General features: G+C 38.4%; 1 protein-coding gene across 3 annotated transcripts in view; it reads left to right on the top strand.

Moving 5' to 3' along the window:
- LOC135222478 (uncharacterized) overlaps positions 1 to 11,049 on the top strand; it is a 73,764-nt gene that overhangs the window by 33,195 nt on the left and 29,520 nt on the right. For all 3 annotated transcript variants that reach the window (XM_064260564.1, XM_064260574.1, XM_064260568.1), the window contains exon 2: positions 3,810 to 5,316. In XM_064260564.1, coding sequence (XP_064116634.1) covers positions 3,818 to 5,316 — 1,499 coding nt within the window. In that variant the 5' untranslated portion in view covers positions 3,810 to 3,817. The remainder of the gene's footprint in view (positions 1 to 3,809; positions 5,317 to 11,049) is intronic.

The raw sequence follows: 11,049 nt of genomic DNA, 5'->3' as shown, positions 1-11,049 counted from the left end.
ATATATAATATATATATATATATATATATATATATATATATATATATATATATATATTACGTAATCGCCGAGTTTTCAGGAGAAAACTAAACTGATAGAAGTATAATCATTTCAGACTCTTTTAAGTTTTGTTACCAAATTAAACTGTAATTCAGACCCAATTATGACAAAGTTGGCAGTTATAATCAAATTGAAAAGCGAACTCTATACTTTACCAGGATAATACAATAGGTTCAGATACTTTGGTCTGTAGAATAAGAATGGGTGTAATAATCAAATGAATGAATGGCACATGTAAAGACGATGTGTGTGTGTGTGTGTGTGTGAGAGAGAGAGAGAGTGAGAAAGGTTACAAATGACTGGTAGACATATACAAAAACAAACAAAGAAGGAGAGAGAGAAACCAAGAGTTCTAATTCTTCGGATAACCATTATCACTTTTTTTTTTTTTTTTTCTAGAGAACCTCTCCGGTCTCGTTTAGTCCACCGGTGGCCTTTTATTTCTATCAGAAGATTTTGAAGAACTCCTTCCATGTCATAGCTTTTTTGAATGCTCATAACTGGCTTTTCTTAAGTTTTCACACCATTTTAATTCTAAGTGCAACCTACTGGTAGTGGATCTGCGTTACTATGCGTTGTTTTTCCGATAGCGTTGTTTCAAAATCTGGTCGTTTTTATTATTGTCTGTAGGAGGTATTTTGCACGTTCATTTATTTTGTTCTTTATCACTGTGCGTCAAAACACATTTTAAATTTATTTATTTTTGCTTCAATAAGTAATCATTGAAGCTCAGAAAAGTTAGCCTTGCTATTGCAATAATTATGCACAAGCATTTGTAACGCATCCATTTACGACTATTTCGACACGAAGTTCTGCATTTAATATTTGCTCTATGTTAGTTAGACTTCCATCAGTCATTACTTTAATTTCCTCTATGACTTTACAATGTTTCCTTCTGCGTTATTTATTTGAATTCGTTTCAATATTAGTCTCTTTTATGTTTGATCAATATGCACTTTTGGCTTGATGTTTGACGTAAATAATTTGGGTAATAATTTTGGAGACGGTCGCCAGCTACTCAATTTTTCATCTGACAAGTATTACTGCGCATTGCAAGTCCAACAAACTACCAGTTCTTGACGGGTATCTGCCTATGATTATGGAACGTGATCACAAAATATTTTGCCCTTTTTGTTTCCACTGTCATCCGTTCACAAGTTGAAGTTAAATGGTATCAACATGTATGCACCTCATCCGGTGCATTGTAGGCATTACTTAAGGTTCTTTGCAGCGTCCCTTCGGCCCCTAGCTGCAACTACTTCCGTTCCTTTTACTGTACCTCCGTTCATATTCTCTTTCTTCCATCTAACTGTTCACCCTCTCCCAACAATTGTTTCATAGTGCAACACCGAGGCTTTCCTCCTGTTACACCTTTCAGACCTTTTACTGTCAATTTCCGTTTCAGCGCTGAATGGCCTTAGTTGCCCCAGTGCTTGGCATAATGCCAAAAATCTATATAAATGAAAAAAAAAAAAAGAAATCAACAAGTATGCGTTGAAAGTCTCCTATTTTGTTATTAAATTCTACTATTTTATATATACGTATATATCTGGGGGTGTACCACAACATTGTTCTTCTCATTTTCATATGCATGTAAACCGTTTTTGTGTCGTCATATTTCAACGTTTCAAATTAATTTCGTTCATTTTCCAGTTTTTTTTTTGTGAAAATAGCTCCTCGGTTTTACCTGTCCTCGGTATGTGATTAGATTCATGTATGAGGTATGGAATTCATCCAGAGTAAAAAAGCCATGAATTAGCAACGATGGCAATGATAGAAAGTGAAACGAACACGGTTTTTATTTATTAATTTTTTTCTATGCATCAGTCACTTAAACCTCATTTTGAGAAGCAACTGTACAAAGGACAACTACTTAGATTATTTTACTTGGACTGAATTATATGTTAATGAATAAAATTTATGTAATTTGTATGACTGTCACTTGTGTTATTTATCTTTTCGTTATCAGATTTAATCACGATTCATTGCGTAGTACAGTCGTGGTAAAGTAGGTATTTGGTTTACACAGGGCTTAAAAGTGGCATTATCGAACCTTAGACTTTTCTCGTAACTTATTCAATATCGTTACGCCAAGTAATGCGTAAAACACGCACATGACTCGTCAGTGAAATGGGCGTCAACAGTCAAATACTAGAATTGTCTGTCCTACGAAAAGGTCCGATCTAGGTCATCATACTTTCACAAAAGGTCACGGGGAGCTCCAGCTGGACAAGACTGGGCATCTGATGGCTGCTCACTGACGGCCTCCTTATTTTTTTCTGAGGAGCCGATGGGCATTGAATCATCAGAACGAGAGTGATGAACGATTATCAAAGCAATACAACGATTAACGTAGGAGTAACGATGATGACACAGTGTCTCTCGCAAGCAGCCTGAGATCAAGTCTGTCAATTGGAGGGATTTTAGTTTGTTGTGCTTGTGAAGTCCACGAACGTCAGAGTCAGTCTGCAGAGTAGAGCAGAGAGAGAGAGAGATAAGGGGGTTGGGCGGGGGAAAACAAGGCACGTGGTTCACGAGATGAAACTCAAGTCTTGAAACGTATCGGTTTCAGGATCCGGTGAAAGGGCAACTCGCAGAACATAAAAAAAGAGGAAAAAATGACCCTCTTTCTGTCTGCATAGATGTGTGTACACTGCATAGAAGGGACACTCCTTATCTGAGCTATAACCACCCACATGACCCTTGGCTAAGCAAACAATTCCTCTACCATCAGCTGCTCAAGTTCCTTCGCCATTAATCCCTTTTTTTTTTTTTGGGGGGGGGGGGGGGCGCAGTTCTGAACGGGTTTGCAGAGTCGTCTTTCTTAACCTAAAACCAATCATCGGTGTTGTGGGCCACCCATCTCTGTCTCCCGATTCAATAAACATTGGTAAAGATTATAAAAACGTTTGAGAAAAAAAAGTCCTGTAAGGGTTGTTAGGTTGGTGTCACGGTCTCTTACGCAAACAACGACTTAATCGTTATGACCCCGGTTCACTATTTCGACCCCTTCTTGTGTTTCGGGAGAACGAGGAATCATTTTTAGCTGTGGGCGTTTTAAGGGCCAAGCAAGTTAAAATTAGACTTGTTTTCTTAGCCTAATTATGATTAAAATCGCATATCTACCATTCTTTCATGGTGACATACTAGACTTTTTGGTTTCTTATCTTTTCCACACGCTATAAAGTCCTAATAATTATTACTCATTTTTTCAAAGAAAACAAAACAAAGCTTTTAAGTTCTAGCTTCCTAATCACATTGGAGCCTCAGTGGTCCCTTTTACTTATACAATACTATTGAGGTCTGGGATCCTTGTAGGACACAGCCTGCATCCGTTGTTCGCTCCATTTGCTGCTCATATATTACAAGATTTTTTTTTTTCATGATTTTACAGCTTAAGTGTACATTCGTTTCCTGGTTCTTGTTTAGACAATTGAAAACGTGATGGTTACTAGGGTAATGCTTTTGCAAGACCGTGTTGGATTGTGCTTTTTTCTATTTTTAAAATTTTTTAACACTTCCTAGAAAAAACTAATGTTAAAGTTAGATGTAGGTGTATGTTAATAACATGGTACTTACTGCAGAGCTCCTTTCATTGTGAAGAGTGTGTTTATTAGCTTTCGAAATACTTAGGGTTTCTGAGTAAAGAAAACTATCATATTGTGAAGGGGCTGTCTTAAACCAAAGGATTTTCTCCCTTAGCATTTTGGATGCTCATTTCATTCTAAAATTTTTTTTTTTTTTTCCAGGGTGCGGTATGGTAGAGCCTGCTGGAGCAATGGCGATGTTTGTCCTTCGCCTGGCAGGGCTTCTTTCTCTGGAGAATGCCCTGCAGGATCAGAAAGACAATCTGACGGATTCGGTTTACAACTTCACGGATATTGCCATTAATCAAAGTGTGTCTGGGGTTAACCTGTCTTGGGCAGGGCTGGATGCGTCTAACCCTGCAACTGCTGCGAATGTTCCGGGTGAGAGCTCCTCAGCAATTGATCTTCTACAGACAACATCACCAACACTGCAGTCGTCTGCTCCCAGTACCACTGTACCCTTTCCACCTTCCACCATCACTTTACATAGTACAAATATTATAACCTCAATGCCAAAAACCACAGCGCCGGTTCATAAAACTCCTGTGCCACCGATTAATGTAAATTTTAATAGAAATACCAAAAAGATTAATAGAAGAAGAAATCACACATCTAGTGCCAGAAGAAGAAAACTCACAAAAGGGCAGTCACAAAGTGAACGTACTGACCTAATCAGATCTAGTCATACAATTCATGGTCAGTCTAGTGGAACTGAAGAGATGCTTCCTTTAGCAGATGCTAGCACTGATCAACAGATACCAAAGCCTGAACATTATTCCGATGACCAAAGTATTGGAGATATTCCCAAGACTGACACAGATGAAAGGGAATTAGAAGACCCGACACAGACTAAAAAGGATTTTGATGAGGCTATAACTTCTGATTCATCTAGTCATCCTCAAAGTCAAATTAAGTTAGGAAGATCTGACTATTCATCAGAACTTTATCCAGAGTCTTTTTCAGTCATTACTCCACTACCAGTTACTGCAACCATGCAACCTACAGCGGAAACTGATGAGTTGCCATCTATGAGCCCCACACAGATGGCCACTGACAAGCCTCAGCCTAGGCTTGAAATGCTTGCTGAGGACGATGGCGAGTTATTAGGTTTACTTGACCACCAGAAGCTGAGAAGCTTAGAAGCGCCTCCTGAAGATTATATTAGAAGTGACTTTGAGTACTACGATTTCAGTGTTCATCATGAAGATGCCTTGCAAACAGAAGCTCCAACGTTATCCTCTCTGAACTTGGTCAGTCCAGTGCCATCTGGACGGTTTGTAGCGCCTGAGTCGGTACCAAGAAAGAAACCAGAAGAGAGAACTGAGCCACAGCCAAGTAGACCAAGAAAGTTGCCCCCAGCAAGACCAATTCCTCCTTCTCAACCAAGGTCAGGGTTGAGAAATAACCCGTATCCCTATGGCCCTAAGCTTCTGCCCGGGCCTTATGCACCTCTGACGCCAAATTTACCCTCCCCGGCCACTGACGATGAGACTAGAGGAAGGCACGTTCCTACAGAGTACAGCTACGAGGAAGATTTCGAGTATTACTACGATTCTCACGAGTCTGGGGATTCGAGGTACGAAGTGCAGACGAAAGAGCCTCCGGTGCTCTTTGTTTTCGACAAACCTGGCTACTCACCGGAAGCTCCTACCACTCTACTGCCGGCAACGTAAGTTACAGAATGACTGTTATTTACTGTATTTCAAATAACCTCTAGAAAATAGCATTATTACGTAGTGTGTCTGTTTATCTGTAGTCAGCAGTCGTATTGCATGAGCTCATTTCAGGATATTGCCATATCTAGTGTGTTTCAAGGCTATGAGGCGTGTATCCTCTCTCCCATTTTCATGTCGATAGACACATTTACTTAACTGTTAGGAGTTTTAAGATCTCACATTGTACCTATCTAGGCGTGAAAGAGAAGAGATTTTTTTTTTTATTATTTTATAATAGTGTGGTTATATATGCGAACATTTTAATATTCTATTTGCTTGCTAATTTTGATTTATTTGACGCTACTGACCTACGCATGTTTACCAATCCGTTTATTTTAAGTGTTAAAAACATCAGACATTTTGAATATGAGATTAGAATTGAAATGCCAAGATTACGAGGCGGTATGAATGATCCTCACACAAAAAAAACTAAATTGTCGGTCGGTATTTTAGGCATTTTTTTTCATAGATGGTGTAGCTTCCATTTTACGTTTTCCCAGTAATAACGTTATCTGAAATTTTACATTTTCATCTCGAGTGTATAGTTTGTCAAAAGGCCGATGGCCCTCATGTCTCAGGTATTATTCTCCCTCTTGAACTGAAATGAATAATTTTCTCATGTACCCGCGGTTTCCTTTATCTTCTTCCTCAAAATCACTGTTTACAGAGAGTACAAATTATATATATATATATATATATATACAAATATATATATCTATATATATATATATATATATATATGATTATATAATGCTTTTTAAGTCGTCTGTTTATTCGGAAATATAAATAAGAAAAAACAACTTCATTTACTCTCAACTTGCCTCGTTTCTTTCTGAATCGTAACATGAATCCAAAGACTTACTGAGTGAAGTAATTGTGATTAATTTAAGTAAAACAGTCATAAATCATGCACTCGGCACTTTCTCCTTCTAACAGGCAGTCTTGAGATAGTTTCTTTATGAGAATTAGAATAATGATGACAGTTACCATGTTAATTATAGCAAGAAACGCATAGAATCTTAGTGGAAGATTTATTATTACTCTTTTTTTCTGCAAAAGAAAATTATTGTGCCGGCTTTGTCCTTCCGTCTGTACTTTTATTCTGTCCGCCCTCAGATCTAAGAAACTGCCGAGGCTAGAGTGCTGCAAATTGGTGTGTTGATCATCCACCCCCGAATCATCAAACGTACCAAATTGTATCTCTTTGCCCTTAGTAGTTTTTATCTTATTTAAGGTTAAAGTTAGCTATGGATCGCGCATCTGGCAGCGCTTCGCGAAGGCGTGGGACGCACCTTCATTACCGCATCTAGGAAGCAACTGAAGCACTACCGGTCGTAGTTGATGGTTTTATACAGCATTATACGTTGTACAGAAAACTCGATTGCGCCGACATAGGTCACTTTTCAAATGTCATTTTCGGGAAAGCTGAAAATAAACACTACTCAAGAGCGCGAAAATATTCACCTCATATATTACTAAAGGACATAAATCGCTATTCTAATGATAGCAAGATGCAAATTGGTGCTAATTTTTAAGTTCCAACATCTCGAGTGAATGGGATACCAGACTTACGAGATTCCCCCCCCCCCCCCAACCCCCCCTGAAAAAAACCCCCCCCCCCCCCACCCTCGCTACGTCACGCATTGGCATCAAGTGCCTATAAGTTACATTTTTTTTTTCTGAAAATCAAGGTACATTACAAAAATATATAATAATTTAATAATATATTTAACTGGAATAAGTCCATCACTCCAATGTCACCAAAGAATTGTTCTGTATCGTGTGCATAAAATAATAGCCCAAAGATAAGTGTCCATTGTAAACCATCGTTTTAAAGATAATGTTCTTTTGGGGTATATAATACTGAAATTGTTTGCGCTGGTGCTGAATATATGAAGCTACAGCATTTGCTTATGTGCCACGTGCATTTGGCTTTTGTGTATATGTGTGTGTGTGTTTTTTTTTTCTTTTTTTTTTTTTAGGCCAAGGGAGTGAAGCTTCTTTAGGTTCGTATCCCCGTTCAAAAAATAAACAGCGACGCGTGACGTCAGCTGCAGTTCTTCTCCGTGGCATTTTAGTCTATTTAGTTATCATTTGGAGACGAGCTTCGCTGTTCTTGAATATTTTTGATAAAGTAGCCATGATATTTTGCAGATTGATATAAAATTGCAGAAATATACAAACCAAAAGGCAGAGTCTAGTAACACGCAAAAATATGTAATGGAGTAACAAGCGAGAGATATAGGTTGGAAAGAACGTAAAATTTAGCCGGGTAAGTTTAAGAAAAACAAAGTTCAGAGGAAGACGCCTGCCTAGTCTTATCAATAAAGGACGATTCTCTAAAATGATCCTAGACTATGAATAATGATTCCACAATGAGCCTTTCCATCAAAAGCTATCTTAATGTCTTTATAACAACGCTGGTGAGAGAATCATCTCCCAAGACGAAGTGCGGGCATAGCACCACTCATTCTTACTGCTATCAACGCGCGAATTTATTCATGTCATCTGGCACACAAATATATAAAGCTCGGACAGTAATCCTGACGTTTTTGGCGAAGCACAGAAGCACCAGAGATGACTTGGGGTCCCCACATTTATTTTCTCTCGGGAAAGACGATCTCCCGAGTCTGCTGCCCTTAATGGCAATTTCCTTTCGGAGCTTTTGGGATGCCCCCCCCCCCCCCCCCCCCCCCCCCCCCCCCACCCCCCCCCCCCCCCCCCCCCACCCCCCCCCCCCCCCCCCCCCCCCCCCCATCACCCCCCTCTCTCTCTCTCTCTCTCTCTCTTCTCTCTCTCTCTCTCTCTCTCTCTCTCAAGTGATCTTCGTTTAACTTGAAAAACAAACGTGGCTTGGGAAGGGTTTAATCGAAGAGTTCCATATTTATGGATATATTTAAAATAGCCTCTCTCTCTCTCTCTCTCTCTCTCTCTCTCTCTCTCTCTCTCTCTCTCTCTCTCTCTCTCTCTCTCTCTCTCTCTCTCTTTCAAGTGGTCTCCGTTAACTTGAAAACCAAACGTAGCTTGGAAAGCATTTGATCGAAGAGTTCCATATTTATGGATATCGTATTTAAAATAGCTTTTCAGTCTTCGTAATTTATCGTCCTCCGTGACAGTTTGTTCTTTCGTAACTACGTTCATAAATAAAATTATCATCATTTGCCTTATGAATATATAATTTTGGATTTATACTTTCAATTTTTCATGCTTTAGTTATTCAATGCCATGTTAACTGAAAAGACACGAATAAACTTTTTTTTTTTGTCCCACTCATTAAATGGGCTTAAAAAAAACAATGCTTATATTGAATGACGAGCATCCATCAAGCTAGTATGTCGCGCACGTCGTCAAGACGGCATCATTTACAGATTATGAAGTCAAAAGACAGAGCTCATGACCAAATACGACACACGCGTCAATGTACGATAGTTTTTGTCGCTTTTTCGTCCGAACTCGCGAATATAGCCTTGCAAATATTTGTTGATTCTGTGCTCAGAGCTCTCTCTCTCTCTCTCTCTCTCTCTCTCTCTCTCTCTCTCTCTCTCTCTCTCCATTAATTTACGTTTATCAGGAACCGAAAAGAAAATTTACATTTATTAAGAACCTTACATAAATTTCAAGTTTTGTAATTTTTTTAAATACTGTTTTCACTCAGGGTATTTATCTCTCTCTCTCTCTCTCTCTCTCTCTCTCTCTCTCTCTCTCTCTCTCTCTCTCTCTCTCTGTGTGTGTGTGTGTGTGTGCGCGCGCGCATTAATTTACATTTATTTAACTTACATTTATCAGGAACCTTAAAATAAATTCAAATTTTCAGTTTGTTTTCACTGTTATTCCGCTCTCTCTCTCTCTCTCTCTCTCTCTCTCTCTCTCTCTCTCTCTCTCTCTTTCTTTCTCTCTCTCTGTGCTTTAATTTACATTTATCAGGAACCTTAAAGTAAATCAAAATTTCCTGTTTTCACTGTTTATTTTGCCTCTCTCTCTCTCTCTCTGCATTAATTTATATTTGTCAGGAACCTTAACCCATTAATGCTTGACCTACTATATATAGCAGTGCAATTGCTAGGACATATCACACCTTGATCTTTTTTGTTTTTCTTATTGTTTTGCTTATTCTTTGGTTCTTGTTTATCTAATCACTAATATAAACAGGAGATTTTCTTTGTCGTATCCGAATTTTTCTACTTTTTGACAAAATACCAAAGGTATATAGAATGTTTTAATATTTTCACATTTTTGACTTGAGCTCATGGTTACACAAATTCATGAGACATCTTTATATTGATATATAACATGTCACTGAAAACTATTAACCAGTTCATATATTCAAAACTGAGGTAGAAGTTGAAGCATAAGTATTACAGGCTTTATTTCATTACCTACTATGTATAGTAGGTCAGGCAGATATGGAGGCAAAATATGTAACGGACGGGAAAAATCTTAGAGAATGTATCTCCTATGAGCAACTACGTAGTTTTTTCGTTAGAATAAATTGCCTGTTTGCTATTTTGTGGTCCTTGGATGAATACCTAGTAGCTGATGAATTACTTTCCAGATAACATCTTAGTTATTTCAGTTCCCTATTACTAGAATGGCCCAGCGTAACAAATAAATCACCAATTATACTGGTATATTTGGATGCTGATGTTGGAGTCGAACTCGTTGCTAAGGCAATATCACATGATAGATTTGAAGAAATACTACGTTTTCTGCATTTCGCTGATATTCAGGCACTAAACAAGGATGACAAACTGGCAAAATTCCAACCTCTAATGACCATTTAAACAAAATTTGCCATAGCCTACTACACGGATCAACATAAATCGCTTGAATAGGCAATGCTAGTATCTTTTGGTAGCCATGGATGCAAACAGTGCATTTGGAAAAAAAGTGTGAGATTTGGATGCAAAACTTGATACCTAAATTCTCCACTTGGATATCTAGCTATTTTTTATGTATAACAAGGGACAGCCTTCGGGTTGAATTGTCACTATGAAGAAATGTTTGGAAAACGTGGAGGCACTTTGATGATTTTATTTGAAAAATTACCAAGACATATCAAAGATATACCAGAGATGCTTTACTTGGACAGCCACTTCACAAGTTTACCATTAGTAAATCACCTATTAGGGATAAACTATGGAGCAACAGAAAGAATAAGGAACAATAGAATTCCGAAGACTTTTCCTATAAACTCCACAAACGAAATGAAGGTTCCTCTAGGAAATATGGATATTGTTGTGGATATTCACAAGATCTTGTTGGTTTCAGTGCTATCCAATACTCTCCTATTTATCCCCTGGAAAGTGTATCTCAATGTTGAGCAAAGGACGAAGAGAAAATTAGCATAAGTCAGTCAGCAAAGGACAACAAAAAGAAAATTAGAGTAAGTCAACTTTATCACATTGGTGATTACAACAGACACATGGGTGGCACTGATAGGGTGGACCAGAACATCAACTGTTATCATATATCCATTAGAATGAAAAAGTGGTGGGGGTCGATATTTTCTCGGATGATTGATGAAAGCAACCTTCCACTGTTGTCCTTCAGGCACTTCACTGCAAGAACATATCTTCAGCAGGGAGAACCAAGTGTGGGAATAGGCCAGCCAAGACAGTCTTTCCGGGTTATTCCAGATGTATGTTATGACAGTGTTGGTCACCTTGTCAAACTTTTGGAAAACATGC

Source organism: Macrobrachium nipponense, chromosome 20, assembly GCF_015104395.2.
Source record: "Macrobrachium nipponense isolate FS-2020 chromosome 20, ASM1510439v2, whole genome shotgun sequence".
NCBI lineage: Eukaryota > Metazoa > Arthropoda > Malacostraca > Decapoda > Palaemonidae > Macrobrachium > Macrobrachium nipponense.
Note: the sequence above shows the minus strand (reverse complement) of the source record. Positions and strands in the feature narration are given on the sequence as shown.